This window comes from Suricata suricatta, chromosome 3 (genome assembly GCF_006229205.1).
Source record: "Suricata suricatta isolate VVHF042 chromosome 3, meerkat_22Aug2017_6uvM2_HiC, whole genome shotgun sequence".
Taxonomy (NCBI): Eukaryota; Metazoa; Chordata; class Mammalia; order Carnivora; family Herpestidae; genus Suricata; species Suricata suricatta.
In genome coordinates this window covers 133,663,660-133,679,664 of record NC_043702.1, presented here as the reverse complement: position 1 = coordinate 133,679,664, position 16,005 = coordinate 133,663,660, and the positions used below count along the sequence as shown (strand labels likewise).

The 16,005-nt window shown below is 47.4% G+C and overlaps 1 protein-coding gene across 2 annotated transcripts; it reads right to left on the bottom strand.

Moving 5' to 3' along the window:
- Positions 1 to 5,460: 5,460 nt before the first annotated feature.
- On the bottom strand, positions 5,461 to 15,179 carry GLUL (glutamate-ammonia ligase). 2 transcript variants are annotated; one of them, XM_029935253.1, is made up of 8 exons: positions 15,054 to 15,179; positions 13,928 to 14,044; positions 12,337 to 12,515; positions 10,456 to 10,617; positions 8,665 to 8,811; positions 8,128 to 8,255; positions 7,756 to 7,955; positions 5,461 to 7,189 (listed from the first exon to the last, which is right to left on the bottom strand). In XM_029935253.1, exons 2-8 carry the CDS (start codon positions 14,029 to 14,031, stop codon positions 6,871 to 6,873), a joined length of 1,239 nt encoding a protein of 412 aa, XP_029791113.1. In that variant the 5' UTR covers positions 14,032 to 14,044; positions 15,054 to 15,179; the 3' UTR covers positions 5,461 to 6,870. The 2 variants fall into 2 exon arrangements, with proteins under 2 accessions (XP_029791113.1, XP_029791114.1); XM_029935254.1 differs by lacking the exon at positions 13,928 to 14,044 and having other exon boundaries at positions 15,054 to 15,178.
- Positions 15,180 to 16,005: the final 826 nt, after the last annotated feature.

Sequence of the window (16,005 nt, the reverse complement as noted above, 5' to 3'; positions counted from 1 at the left end):
TAAAGGTGGGTCTACTATGAATGTAGAGATTGCAAGAGGTTTTGGAAGGCCTAGGGGAGTCCAGTCTAGCTATTACTTTATATGCACAAACACACACTTTTGGCCATTTTTGGTGCCTATAAACATGGTGTCTTTCTTCCTGCTTGGGGCTCCCTGAATGGCTCCCAGAGGACCCTCCTGCTGTTTGGGATGGAGAAAGGGAGAAGAATAATCACCATTATCCCTCACTTCCAATGAAATACAGAAATTGTACCAGAAATCCTTAATTCTACTCTCTGAAAAACAAGAGGATACAATTAAGACAACAGTCAAAGGAAGGAAACTAGAAACCTTAAATAAAAGACTTTCTCCCTAGGATAATACTGTACTCTTTACTATTGTGTCAGGGTCAAAGCTGCCCATTGTGGTGAATATTAAAGTTTACCCACAGCTTCTTTGATACTCATCTCCTCAAGAGGTGTAGCTTTTCCTTCCTCTAGGAATATAGTGACTCACTTCTAGCTGAATTTAGTGACTCACTTATAGCATACAGAGTATGGCAAAAGTGATGGGCTGTCACTCCTAAGATTAGGTTATAAAAAAAACTGTGGCTTCCACATTCTCTCTCTCTTTCTCTCCCTCTCTCTCTCCTCTCTGCCTCTCTCTGATTTTCTTCCTTGGTTCACTCACTCACTCTGGGGGAAGACATGTCATGAGCAGCACTATGGCAAATGCTGGTCCATGTGGTAGAGGTCCATGTGGCAAAGAACTGAAGCCTCCTGCCAACAGTCACGTGAATGCACTTGGAAACAGGTCCATTAGTTCTACTCAAATCTTCACAGGTGGCAGTCCTGACAGTTTGCAACCTCCCAAGAAACTCTGAGGCAGAACCATCCAGCTAAGTCACTCCCAGATTCCTGGCTCTAGGAAACAGAATGAAATCAGATATTTTCTGTTTCAGGGTGAATTGTTATGCAGCAATAATAGATAATACACTTCTGATGCTTTCCAATGATCATATACATATGATCATATACATGCCTCAGGGATGGAGAGCACTGGGCTGAGCCACCCAAGGAAGATTGTTACCCAGCTTCAGGATGCCTGTACTTGAAGCTGGATCTTCGAACAAGCTGGATTCACTCTAACCTGGAAGAAATGAGTTTTAATCACTTATGGTTAAATATCCCTATTACTACTCATACTACAATGTCACCTCATGATTCCTCCCTCCCCCAAGAAATGCCGTATTAAAATATGGTTTGCTCATTTCTTTCACACTTCTCTAACATATCTGACTTTTTTAATTCAGCTGAGAATCCTGATGGCAAATAAGTAATTATAAATCGCAAGAGCACTCTTATCTTCCGAGAAAGCAAATTTAAGACCGAACTGCTTCATTTCCATTTTGGATGTGATACTTCACAGCATAGAACTCTAAATCTTGAAGGAATTTCAGCCCCTACCAAGGGAAGGAAAGAACCTGGAAGACTCAGCTACTTCCAGGATGTAGCAATTGGGATGATCACCCCAAAGATCCTGCATTTGGGGTCAGGGCAAAGATATTTCTGGGGCAGGTAATTTGGGATTAACTGTAGGAGTGGAACAACTCATACATAAACCATTAATACCTAAGATTAATGCCTGTGAATAAACTGCCCCCACCCCCACCCCCCAGGCTTTTAGCCACTTCCTTTAGCCAGTGATACTGTTAGTGACTTTTCTTTAGCAACCTAATTCAACAAACATTTACTGAAGGCATACTTTGCTAAGTGCCTTAAGTGGGCTGTCATAATGTATTTCTATGAAAATGTTCATAGGTTGGCAGTTCTGGATCCTAAGCTCACCTAGGAAAAAAGTCTGGTGGTAGGTTCTTTGGGGAGGAGAATTCCAGTACATTCATTTTATGATCTCTTCTAAAGGCAGGGCCAGGGAAGTAGATTCTCCTACTGTACTGTCTCTCTAAACTTCGTTCCTAATAAATGATTCCTTCCCAGAGACAAGTGTTTACTCCTTCCAAACAAAAAAAAAAACCAAAACACAATCCTCTCTTTCTTCTACCAATATAATCTGTACTTCTTTATATATAACATTATTTGAGTAAAGTTATCAAGACAGCTTGTAAAATTGTTTGAGGATAAGCTGGTTTACATAGTGACAGGACCAAGAATCCCATATAGCTTGGTGATGCCCATGACATTCTTTTAGCTGTAAGAAGAGGAAGGCATAAGAAGATGAAGAGAAGAATGTCCGTTCATGTGACCCCCTTGTCATGTGCTTGCACCAAAATACCAAGAATAGTGCCTACTTGGTGCCCATCTTATTATATTTTGGCCTCTTCCATTTAATGTCAATATAATAGCAGTATAATAGTTACAGGGGAGAAGTTTTTCTGAACTTGTATTGAAAGGCAAATGCAGAAAGGTCTCCAGGCAGAGTTTAGATTAGTGAGTGCCCCAATGCCCGGTGGTGAAGGGATTAAGCAAACTGAGACACACTGGAATCTCAAGACAATGCAAGTAAGTCAATCTGAAATCTATGAGAAAGTGGACAATTTGCTGAGGACCTAGGCCTCCAGACAACAACCCATTAAATGACCACATGAAATATGCAAACACTTCTCTGGTAAAATGGGACCAGGACACCAGATCCTGACATCAGAGGGCTCCGGGCTGTGAATCAGAGACAAATACTTCTAAGCTGACGGTGCCTGAAAACCTCCTTTCCGTAAGGCAGAGGGGAGGGTGGAATTAGAAAGAGCTGGCCATAGAACCATACTTTAAGACTTACAGCTTCTACATCCTGACTTCCCATTAAATGTCACTGCTGGTGACAGCTTAACAGCCCCATGAATTCTATTGCATGTGCATTGCTTCTAGAAGAGATATTCATAAGTTCCCGTCACCTTTATAAAAGATTGTATGTTGGGAAAAAGGTTCATGTGGGAGAGCTGTGTTGTAGATCTGATGTGTACATACATGCATGTATGCCTATACTGTGCCTATGTGAATGTGAGTACAGCTGCATGTTGTAAAACCAACTATGACATTTTTCTAAATGAGTGGTTGGTGATTCAGCTAAAGGCTATAAAATGGCAGGGCTCTAATCAGCTCAAATTTGTTTACAGTTGCAATTTACCTGAAGCCTTTGGAATTACATAATGAATTGCCACTTTATATTAGTTATAACTCATAAAGCAACACAAGGCTCTTGGCAGCCTGACTCCAGCCGGATTAACCAAGTCAGCAGTCATTAAGCTCAGTAAAACAGAATTTAACGTTAGTGCCATGGCCAGTGTTAAAACACAGCCAGACCACCAAGACCTCATGGGCTTGACATCACCAGTACAGTTAAAAGGTTTGGAACTCACAAAATTGATACTTAAAAATAATTCATCAAGCAAGTATTGCAGGCACTATGACAGGTCTGGGACAGAGTCCTGAGAGAGAAAACCAGGCTCCCTGCCTTCCTGAAGTTTATAATCAAAGAGCCCTATTGAGTGATGGGCTTTCTTTAGGACAGAAAATTTCTTTCTAGACTTGATTTTGTTGGTGTTAAGGGACAAGCAGTAGTTGGGATTATCGGAGTGAAGCCTTTGGGGAGATATTTGAAGCCTTGGTGCCACGGATGTATTCTGGACCTTCTTTTCTCTCCTCGTGTATGAGTCCACCCAGGGGCACAGGTCTGGCTTGTTAAATGGTGCCAACGTGACCATCCAATGAACTCCTTGCAATTCTCCATTTGCTCTCCAACATTCCTCTATTTGCTTATGCAGTCATTTACCACCTACCCAGTCACGGGCAGGATGAAATTAAGGAAACAAGTTTAAAATGTAGAACGCTTTTTGTGAACACTAGCCTCTGTCTCTTTAAGGCTGAAGGCTTGGCTGCCATTGTTTAATCTACCACTGATAACTTGTCATGTAACCCAGTGTCTGTTAAATGAGCTATAAAAAAACACCTTAGAAATACAAGGGGATTGCACTGTGACCTGCAGGTCAAAGCTAATTCTAGGTGAGAGGATATGGAAGGAAATAAACTTGTTTCCACCTAAGTTCTCAATCATATTAATTTAGAATTCCTCTTCATGTTATCTTTGCTGGGGAATTCTGCTCAAGCCATTGCCTCAATCTAGTGCTTGTGTTACATAGAGCACCCCGCCCCCCAACCCCCTTGGACTGCAAGGCATGAAGTGAAAGTAAGCCAATTTCATCTGGGAAGAGGGAAGTAGAGCTTCAACGGAAAGAACACCCCACAATTTATCAGCAAAATCAGGAAAATGCTGAGTGACAGAGGGCACTCCTAGTAATCATGCAGAAATAACCAGTACAAACTAAGACCATACCCAGTAAACTGGTAAGACCTTCCTACTTTGAAAACTGTCAGGAGCCAACCCTCCCTAGGGATTAAAAAAAAAAAGAGAGAGAGAAAAAAGATCTAGGATTGGCAAAACTAGAGCAAAATATACACCTGCCAAACAGTTCTCTCTGTTTGCTGGGAAAGGCCCCATCTACCTCCAAACTGATAAGAGGACATTACCTTTTGAAGACAGCAATTATTATTGCCCGCAACCTGGCACATCAGGTTGAAGTGTTATATGAATAGGGCTTTTTTGCTAGAGGTATGTACATGGCACTATGGAAAAGGGTGCTCCTACCTGGCATGGTGTGGAAATGAACTCAGTAAGAAGAAACAAGGACCAGATGGGAGAACTGACTTCAGGCAAAGGGATGAAGAACACGAGCATGGAGGGGTCACGTGGGCACATGGAGCTTTGGGGAGAACCATAAACAGCCTATCAGGCACGTGCAAGGTAAGGCACATCCGAGGCTTATCTGGGCTGGCCAGCCCCGAACACAGCCAGCCTTGGGAGACTTCAACCAGGGTAGTCACAGGGTCAGTACTTGCTATCCAGAGGAAGAGATAGGGCAAACCCTTGGTAACACATTCATGACTTCAGGCTGCTATAAAACTATGCCAAAGGGGTGCTTAAAAGAATGTTGTAGCATTCCAAGTCAAAGCCAAGCTCTGGAGCACAGGGAGGACAAGAGTTGGGTTTTAAACCCCGCTGCCAAACTGTAGGGCTGGGATATGCCTTAATCCCGAGATTCCAAAAACCAAAGTACAGGGAAGAACTGGTTGGCCTCATGACTCAAGATAGATTTTTTTTTAAATCTCTAGAACAGGTAAGCCTGAGCTTATCTTGCCTCTTAAAAAAAAAAAAAACAACAAAACCCCAAAACCAAAATTCCCCTTCTTTGGTAGGAAAGGAAAGAATGAAACGGCACAGGGGGATTTAAAAGAAACACAAAGAATCAAGTCGGAAGAGATCTTATAAATGTTAGGTTGATTTATGAAAGCTGCTCTGGGCAGTTAATGAGGACTTACCTAACTCTGAACATACTGTACATGGCAATTAGAAGTCAAAAGCACAGCCAGCCTGCTGCAGCCAACATGAAAACAGCCAGAAACAGTCGGAAAATGTAGGGAGGGAGGCGGGTTTGCATTTTATTATATAAAAGAAAAAAGTAACTCCTCAGGTGCCTTCCCAAAGGAAAGGAGTATCTCACACTCAGAGAATAGACAGCAGGATACAAAATTACAAGTGTTTTGACGCCAGGGCTGTCCCCCTATCTCCTCAAAGGGCAGAGATGGGAAGGAGACAGTGGAATCAAACATCTCTGTAAAACAAAAGACTCAGAAACCCTACAAATAGAATTAAAATCGAAACTTGTTTTGCTTTTTTAAAATGTTTAATATATCAAAAGGCCTGCTTTTAGTGACATGCTAGTCCCACCAGAAAATAATCTCCCAAACCCATCAGGAACATGCTCAAGTTGACCAGCCAACTCTTTATTTCTAAATCTCTGTGTGTACGTGTGTGTCTTTTAAATCTAAGCCATGGGGCCTATGTGATTGCTCCTTCCACAACGTGCTTCCTCTGGTTACCCAAGCAGTGTCTACCTGCTCCGAAGAGTGGCCAGGGCACAGAAGCCCAGCAGTGGTGGCGATGGGAACAGACAGCCCCAGACAGCCAACTTTTTCAAGCACCCCTCCCTCACCCCCACTCAAAAGGAGAGCCTTCTTTCTAACCAGACTATTCACGTCAAATTTTGGCTCCCAGTGACCAGACTGTTTTTCCTACTTTAGGAAAACAATGCAAAACAAAAAACACACGTATCTGCACACCCATATATAATTTTTTTGTTTTTACATTTAAATATAAAAATACTATTCTGCTTTGTGTTATAAATGGAGGACCAAGCAATAAGAGCTTTTTCTCCTAAGATATGTCAATCCATCCTTCTGCTGAGCTTGTCTTCAGGTGAGGGCATTTAGCCCCAGGCAAGGGAAGCATTGGACCAGGCGGCATGGGGCAATATTCCTGCCAGGTTCTCTCCTAAGTCTCACTTTTAACAGAAAGCTGGTTATAACTTTATACAAAGTGGAACTTCCCACCAAGAGAGGAATCCTAACCTAACCTAGAGTAAGTAACCCGCACCCCCCACCCCAGCACTCAGCTACCTGGAAGAAAAAGCCTTCCCCTCCCTTCACAAATACTATGCTCTGTCCGGATAGCTACGCCTATTGGACAAACACACCTGATTAAATGGAAACAGTGGTTATGTCTCCCCACCCCCTCCCCACTAATAAACTAGACAGCTCCAGTGACAGGGAAAAATAAGGGGGGGGGGGATGTAAAAAGATTAAGAAATTGACCCCTCTATCCTGGTCAAAGAAAGCAAGAGATGTTAACTGGGTATGAGGAATAATGAAAGACCTCGATATTCTGCCCTTTGAGTTACAGCTATTAGGGCAGTCAAGAGAGGGGGCAAACATGGAGGCAGGATGGAGAATTAGGAGGGGTTTGATGGCTGCAAGACTAGTCCTCTTAGTTTTTGTACTGGAAGGGTTCATCGCCAGTTTCGTTGAGAAGACATGTGCGGATGAGGGCTTCTGTCACAGAAAAGGGGTCACAGTTGGCAGAGGGGCGACGGTCTTCAAAGTAACCCTTCTTCTCCTGGCCGACAGTCCGGGGAATGCGGATGCTAGCACTTCGGTTGGCCACGCCGGCAGAAAAATCGTTGATGTTGGACGTTTCGTGGAATCCGGTTAGGCGCCGGGCGTTATCCAGGCCCCCCTTGGGATCATAGGCTCGGATGTGGTACTGGTGCCTCTTGCTTAGTTTCTCTATGGACTCTTCAATGTACCTGAAGGAAACGGAAAAGAATGGCGGTCCAACCTGGCACCAGGAAATCTGTCTTCAAGGGCAGGGGAGGAAGAACAGATCTAAGAGCGGGGGACTCATCTATCAAAGACAGTTTCCAATTCACCAAAATCTGATCTCCACACATCAAATATTCCAGGAGGCTAGCAATTCTGCCTTGTTACCTATGTGTCCTGCCCAGTGCCTCAGAAGGTACTGGACATGCAGTTGATGGTACTTGTTGAATGAAAAGACCCTAATCAAAGATTTTCCCCCACCCATAACATAAGCACTAGGTTCATTCACGTGCTTGTGTGATTTCTATTTCATATTAAAGATTTTCAGACGCATTAATTTAAGTCCTCATTTCCCAACTGCAATCTTTGAGTTCTATTCCCAGGGTATTTTTTGGTACTCTTCAAATAGGAAAAAAACAATAGGATTGGAAGACAATTTTTGAAGCCAAGTGCTAAAAGCTAAGGCATAAACCAACAAGTCTGGCTGGCTTGGCCCCAATATCTCAAACTCTATGGCAAAGAAAATTCGATGGCTCCAGCAGAAGGCACTTACTTCAGACCATTCTCCTCTCGCATAGCCTTGGTGCTGAAGTTGGTGTGGCAGCCGGCACCATTCCAGTTCCCAGGAATGGGCTTAGGATCAAAGGTTGCTATCACTCCAAAGTCTTCACATACACGATGCAAGATGAAACGGGCCACCCAGAGATGATCTCCCATGTCGATTCCTTCACAGGGTCCTATCTGGAATTCCCACTAGAGAGAGCAAGGCTGACCTTTAAACGAAAGCCAACTGCTTCCCCCAACTCAGAAGCTCCAAAACCTTTCTCACCTCTATTCCAACCCACGTAAAATTTTGGTTATTAACGAGGGGTGACACCAAAGTCCCCACCTGCCCATAGGTCCTCTAGATGAACAGGTCACTTACCTGGGCAGGCATGACCTCAGCATTTGTCCCGGCAATCTTGATCCCGGCATACAAGCAGGCCCGGTAGTGAGCCTCCACAATGTCCCTGCCATAGGCTTTGTCTGCTCCCACACCACAGTAGTATGGACCTGCAGAGGCAATTCAGATGAAATGTCAAAAGACCAGAAACCCAAGAAATCTCTTTTCACAAAAGTCAGAAATCAAGAAAGCTCTCAACACTTGCTCTCCAGAATCACTATGCCTGCCTTCACCTGGGGGCGGGGTGTGGCACACAGGGGGCTCCTCTTGGCCATGACCTCAGTGGAGCCAAAGGGTTTCCCTCCATATTAATGTCTAAATATCCATGTCTGGATATGGGTAAAGAGGAGGGCTCCAGGAGGGCTCGTTACAGTATATTTCAGCCAGCCTCTCAGGGATGGATACTTCCATAGCTTTTCTGATTCATAAGGAGTCGCTCTCATCTCTGGGGAGAGGGAATTTCCTTGGCAATTAAGCAACTAGAGAACAGGAGGCTCATCTCTCACCAAGGGGACTTACCTTGAGGCCCAGGGAAGCCGTTGGAAGGCCAACCAAAAGGGTGCCCATCTGTGCCCATGAGAGTATATTCCTGCTCCATTCCAAACCAGGGGTGCTGATTGCTCACCATGTCCATTATCCGTTTACAGGTATGCCTTAAATTGGTCTCTAAAAAGAGTCAATGTGCCATTAGAGACATATGGACAAATACGCTGAATCACAGTGCTGATGGGCAAAAAGGTCTTCAGATTCCATAAAGCTCAAGTGTAAACTAGAAGCTGAACTGACACAGAGTGAAACCTTTTTTGTGCCCCATCAACCTAAGTGGGGAAAATGGGAGAAGCCATAATTATACATCTGTAGGGATACTCCTGGGTCACAAACAATCACATGACAGTAGATGGAGAACAGAGCAAGTTTGCATCTTATCTGCATGCTGGCCACCTCCCAAGTACCACATGTCAGGCACTTAAAACGCTCTATTCACAAGACAGCTGCTTTTAGTTGTCAGACTCATTCCTAGCTTCTCGGGCAGTTAGAGCCAAACCTACAATTTTCACTGAGAGAATCATTGTCTATAAGGGCCCTCACATTCCAGGTGAGAAGGTTAAGGACTGAGTTGGCTAACACAAAAGTAAAATATTAAAATGAGATGAGCTCATCTGGAAATAATTTCTAACCTAGAAAAGAACTTTAAAACAAGTAAATATAGTGGTGCCTGGGTGGCTCAGTCGGTTAAGTGTCCAATTTTCGATTACGACTAGCTCATGATCTCACGGTTTACAAGACTGAGCCCTGGATTGGGCTCCACAATGGGCGGGTAGCCTGCTTGAGATTCACTCTCCCTGTGTCCCTCTCCCCTGCTCTCTCATGTGTGCACTCTGACTCTCTTAAAATAAATAAACATTTTAAACAGTAAGTAAATATGTATGTATTACCAGCTTAACTATGTCCCAAGAACCATTTCAAGACCTCTAGATTATAGAAAACCCACAATCGCCATCTTCCTTGCCACCCTGAGGTGGGTATTAGAAGCCTCCACTTTTACAAATGAGAAATTGCAGCTCAGCTCTGAGACATCAGGTGGCCTGCCCAGTTACAAGGCAAGTAGCAGAGCCAAGATACTGTGGTTACCTTGGCTTCAGAGCTCATGTATTACCACAACATCCTACACTGTCTCTCAAAACAAAGGCAGTTAAGGTCCAGGCACTACTTCACTTGCTGCAAGCACAGCGGTAGACTTCACAGTGGTGGGACTTCAGCTGAGTTTAAGAAGATGAATGGGTAAGAACTGGGATAGACAGCCACGCCAGGCAAAAACCAAAAACGCAGTGACAGTGACCCTTGAGGCGCATTTATGTTATTGGTGAACCCAGACAGGAGATGGATTTTTCCCCCCCCACTTTAAAATCAGGGGAAGTAAGTATGAGAATAAATAACTTGGCAAGGTTTTTTATAGCCAGTATGTGACAGATCTGGGATTTAGATCCAACATTCTGCTTTCAGAATCCAGGTTTTTCAAATGTATAGGCAGGTGGGAGGGCTGTGTCAGGGGGGGATCTCTACTGGAAAACAGATTTAAAGGAATTCACTGTTGTTACATACAACAAATAGAGGGGATCGTGGGAAGACGGGCCACATACCCTCTTTGAGTGAGAAAGTTCGGGGTGGAGATATATGTCCAATTGCCCAGACTCCTGAACAGTTCTGAGACTGTCTTGTGTTCCCAGTACCAGTTCTGGAATATCCTGTCCTTCCCCTTTATAACACTCATGGATTTGGGACAAACATCCATACCTATCCCATACAAACCTGCGGGCTTTCGGTTGTACTTGAAGACTTCACAGAACACCAGCTTGTTGGGGTCCTTGCGGAAAGGGTCCCGAAACATGGCAGCAGGGACAAGATACATGTCACTGTTGGAGCCTTCAGATTGAAAAGTACTAGAGCCATCAAAATTCCACTCAGGCAAATCTGGGGTAAAAAGAGAAGGGACAATTAACTTACAAATGCAGGGCTTTTCAGGTAAGAGTATAGCCCCCCATTTACATTTCTATCTCTAAAGACCTGTACTCTTTTTCCCAGGAAGTCAGTGATGCATTAATACACAAACTCTATTGGCAGATAACTGCACAGAGCTTTAACATCCTTCCCATGTGACTTCCAAGTAACACCACTGCATCACTTCCTCAAGAAAAATAACAGTCATGAAAACAACCTAAGAATGACACCTTCGCTAAGCAGTCTACTGGACAACAGGGAGGTGAACTGAAATATTCTGGGGGCGCCTGGGTGGCCAAGTTGGTTAAGCGTCCCACCCTTGGTTTCAGTTCAGGCCGTGAGCTCATGGTTCACGGGTTGGAGCCCTGAGTCAGGCCCTGCACCGACAACGCAGGGCCTATGTGGGATTCCCTCCTCTGTGCCCGCCTCTCAAAAATAAACACCGAACTATTCTAACGTCTTCTATCAGTTAAACGGGAAGAGGGGAAACAAAAGTTCTGGTTCACCCACCAGGCCACATGCATTGCTTCTTTAATTCTTCTCTCGACTGTGGCTATGGACTGTTCTAGCTCAAGTTATATCCTTATTTTATAGATGAGGAAATACACAGGATAAGTTACTAAAGGTACTCCCATTATCATTTACCCACTTTCCCCACTAGAGTAAAAAAAATAACGTTTTTTATTTTTGAGAGAAAGAGACTAGAGTGCAAGCAGGAAACGGACATAGAGGGAGGAAGACACAGAATCTGAAGCAGGTTCTAGGCTCTGAGCTGCCAGCATAGAGCCTGACATGGGGCTTGAACTCACGTACCACGAGATCATAACCTGAGCCCAAAGTTGGATGCTTAACCAACTGAGCCACCCAGGTGCCCCTCCCCACTATGTTTTAAAGGCTTGTTTCTTCATCTCAAGTTGACAAGTTCTCTGAAGGCAGAGGCCAGACTCTTACCTTGTATCCCCAGTGCCTGTCTAATACCTGCCACACAGCAAGTGCACAATATATACTTTATTTTACAATCATGTATTAACTCCCATGTGAAATATTATCAAAAGAGTAAGCCATCCTAAAAGTAGTTCTTTTAAAAGTCTGGTCCCTTTCCAGAAAGAGGGCTATGGCTTGCTCGAGACTGAAAAATGAAGGTCATAACTCATATAATAGCTCCTAGTGTGATAAGCAATCAGGTGATTTAAGAATTTCCAAGAGTGGCATCAACTAAAAACAAATGAATGGCTAGTCCTATTTAGAAACCACTCTACAAAGTTTGCTTTTCATCTAGAACCTCACTGATAAAAGAATACAAAACACTATTCAAAGACTTTGTAAAGCAGATAGCATAGCCAGGTTAGAACAGTGGTCTTCAAATCGGGTTTTTGGGGACGCCTAAGAGCCAACTAAGTAGGGATGCCCAAATCAGCCAAGTCTCCAGCCCCTCTTGTGCCCCAACTAGACTTTTAATCTTTTTTCTTCAATATACTGGCTCAAATGCAGAGTTTCTATTTCAATAAAGGGGCCCATTGTTGCTATGCTTTGAGGCAGTGTAGGAGCTTAAAGTTGACTGAATGAAATCTGAAAAACCCTGGGTTAGAAAAGCTTTACAAACAGAATAATAAAGTGGCCAAATCTAGGGGCTTGGTTTCAGTCTGCTCTCACCTCCGCCCCACTTGGTTCCCAGTCTGCCCAGTCTCTTACCTTCTATACACTTAGGCTCACTGTCCAAGGTCCGGGTCTTGCAGCGCAGGCCTTCTCCTGTGCCATCAACCCAAATGTACATAGCTTGGACTTTCTCGCCCTGAGGCAGGGACATGTACACCTGCTTAATGCCTTTGTTCAAGTGGGAACTCGCAGAGGTGGCCATGGTCGAAGTTGTTCTGCGGAGGAAAACCAACAAAACCAAAATTAAGATCACACACTCCAAACCAGATCCTCGATCCTCTGCAGGAAGGACTCAATAGGGACAATTAAATCACAAAGTCACAGTAGGAAGGTCATCCCCTCCGTTTGGAAAGTCACACTCTCAATGGTACATTTCATTCATTCTGCTTTCAGCGGGGTTTAAGTTTTGATATTAGACAAAAATCTCCTAGGCTCCTCAAGTTAGAATCTACACTTCTAAGGACTAAGCTCTATTTTCTAAGCCAACGTAGGGGAAGTCTTTTATTTTTGATACTAAGACACTGGTGGAGGGGAGGGGTAAGCAAAAAACAGAACCACACAAGGTTTCTTGGTCAGTCTTGCCTTTTCTTTGCATCCAAGCCAGCATCTCAGTGAAAAACTCTTTCTGGAGATTTGTCCACTTCTCCACAAGGCACACCACACATTGATATTGTAGGAAGAAACAAGGGGCGGGGGTGGGGGGTAGCTAGAAGATTTAAAAGGCTGCGGGGCTTCCTAAAAGCAGCAGAGTTATTACAAATTCCCCAACTGCTGAGATGTCAAAAGAGCTGATCTGTTGGGTTCTTAGAATGGGTCTTCTCACTGAGGAAGGCAGATTTAAGTTTGCGATTTTTATTCTCAGTTTCCACAGAGAACATTTCCAAGTAATGAGGAAATTCCCACTTGGGTAACAAAGATGTGGGTTTTCAAAAGCTGAGGTTTGCTAACAACTGCAAGCCACTGCCACAAAACCTCTGAAAGAGGAGAAAGCCAACACAAGAGGAAATGTTGTACTCCTCCCTCCCGGCTCAGTGGCCCAGAGTGACTGGAAAGGGAACACATTGTTCTTCAAGGACTTGGGCAACTTTCTGAAGTACAGTGGCTAAGTTTCTATGGGCAACCGTCCATGTTTGCCCGGCTGAAAACAGCTGCTTCTCCCTCCAAGAGCCTCACCCCTTCCCTTGGGGAAGAGCAGAACCTCCTCTTGTCTAGTCTCCTGCATTGGAGAACCTTTGCATACCTCCTCCAGAAGTCCTTGGTCAGTCACAGACGACCCTCACCCCTGCCCCACCCCCATCCCTGCCTTTGAAGGCTGGAAGGAACAATACCTGTTCCCTTCAGCTCCCACTAAATGCTGCTACAGCCCTGTCTCTGGCCTTCCTCCCCAACCTGTTACACCTCCAACACCAAGCCACACACTTTCTCCTTTTAAGCCTCAGTTCCAGATTTCCCGCTCTCTTCGGTGAGAGGAGCTAGATGCCAATATTCTAGTCTACTGTCACAGACTGGTGCCGCCGAGGTGCTCTGTGTTTGCAAGCTTGGGGGGCAAAAATGGGAGTCTGCACTTTCTAGTGGTTTCTGGAGTTGTCGCCGGTTCCGGGGTCTTCCTCCCTGTCTCTTCACTCACCGCAGCCACAGAAGATCAATCGGATGGTTGGCGTTGCCCTCCTTGGCCCTTCTTTCGGAGTGGCGTTCCCGCCTCTCCTGGTTCTCCAGCTCTCGCTGGTCCATGCACCGGAGCTTTCTGGGCGAGGGAGACGGAGAAGGGGTCAGGGAGCGATCGGGATCGCACCGGGACGAGCGGGAATACGCAGGCTGGTGGGTCACGGCCTTAATCTTTACTCGTGATTTCTCCCCGATGTTCACGGAGTAGGCGATGAGGCCGAAGCAGTTGGAGGCGGACTCTGAGGACGGCGACGCCTGGTCGTCTTCATTTCCGTTGTCTGTGGTCTTTTCGGATTTGCGGCTGGGGGTTGATCCCCGCTTCCCGCCCCCACCTCCCCCCCCCGGGCAGTTGGGATAATCCACTTTGAGAGCCGCCCTTTCACACCTTAATGTTCTGAAAGTCGGCGCCCGGCCCCTCGGGCCCCAGTCCGGATCTCAGGACCTCGCCCGGGGGGCCATATCCCTCCGAGGGCGAGGCTGGCGGAGTGCAGGGGAGTCGGGGGAGGGACAGCGCACCGCCGCCGCCTCGGCCCAGCCAGGCCCTGCCGCGGCCCGGGCTCCCCATTGTTCAATCACAGTGCGGGGACCCCGCGACTAGCGACGCTCACTGCCACTCGCCTCAAGGTAGGCGTCTAAAGATCCTCAAGACCACGACGGTTCCCCAAGGCCCGCCACCGCAGATGAGACAGCGAGGTTCCCACGGGGCCACCCGGCCACTCCAGCCACAGCGCACACAACACGGAGCGCCGGGCTGTGGCTCCGCCACTCGCCTAGCAGAGCGACCTCCAGGGGCGGCGCTTTGGGCCGCAAGCCGCGAAAGAAAGATCAAAACAACTCCCCGCCCTCCTCCAAGCCAAGCGACCGGCGCGCCCCACCACCGCCAGCCCAGAGCCGCCGGGAGCCGCGGCGCGGGCAGCGAAAGCACACAGAGGGCGCGGGGGCGGACGGTTAGGGGCGGTTGGAGAAAATGGACCGCTCCGAGCCCCAGGGCAGGGGTAGGGGTAGGGGGTTCAGGCGGCTCGGGGGGCTCGGAGGGCTCCGAGGACGGCGCGCACCACTTCGAGTCCCCGGGCCGGCGGCGCGCTTACCTGGGCTGCGAGCAGGTGGCAGGGCGAGCAGGGCGTGAGAGCGAGGTGCGGCGAGGAGAGGAGGCCCTGGAGTGCCGCTTAGATGCTGCGCTCTTCTCCCATTCTCGGCTCTGCTGGGCTGCAGGCAGCCCTGCTCCCTTTATCCGCGGCCCGGACCGCCCCCGGCGCCCTGATTGGCCCTCAGCGGCCGGGAGCCGGGGCGGATCGGCTGATGCGCGCCCGGGCCCCGCTGCCATTGGGCGAGCGGCGGAGCGGGCGCCGCCGGGGTGGGGGCGCCAGGACCGGGAAAGAAAGAAAGGGAAAGGGCCGTGGGGGGAGGGGACGCGCGGGGGGAGGGGAGCAGAGGAAGGGCAGCCCCGCGGCGCGCGGACGGGCGAGTACCTACCAGGAAGGACCCCGCCTGGCCCGCTCGCCAACTCGGCCAACCTACGGCCCGGGGCTGTGCCCGCAGCCCCCACCCCCGGGCCCGAGCGAGGTGCCCACTAGACCGCCCGGCATCCGGCCCTGCCGCCTTCATGTTGGATAGTTTTACTCGAGAGGCCTGTGTTTTTCGAGGTCGTGCCGCAGACCCCACGGCTCCCTGAGGACGTTCCGACCCCCGGGAACGTAATGTTGCCTTTTGTTGTTAGAGAACCTCCAGCCCTCCCTTCTCCGCGCTCGTTAAGTTTGAGGCTCGGCGCCGAGGGGGCTGCGGGCCCTCGCGGTGGGACTGGGGACGCGAACCGCTGTCAGCGGTCTCCCGCCTGTAATCAAGGAGCTGAGCTTCGGCCATTCCCTAGAGAGGATCCTGGCGGGCCTGGGGAGGGGTATGGAGACCTGTCAGATTCTGCCTATCACTCCTGAGACCAGTCTCCCGGTGACTCTCTGGGCCTGGGTTTCCTCATCTGCAAATAAAGCGGTTCAAGAGAGCACATTTAGAGCTGCCCACCAGATTTGAAATTCTGTGTCCAAG

Bases quoted from the DNA above. Each gene is read 5' to 3' on its own strand.
- GLUL (XM_029935253.1), bottom strand. From the start codon at position 14,031: ATGGACCAGCGAGAGCTGGAGAACCAGGAGAGGCGGGAACGCCACTCC. The intron at 10,618-12,336 runs GTAAGAGACTGG...TTTTTACCCCAG, and splicing joins TGAGCCTAAGTGTATAGAAG to ATTTGCCTGAGTGGAATTTT. The intron at 7,956-8,127 runs GTAAGTGACCTG...TGCTCTCTCTAG, and splicing joins CTGAGGTCATGCCTGCCCAG to TGGGAATTCCAGATAGGACC.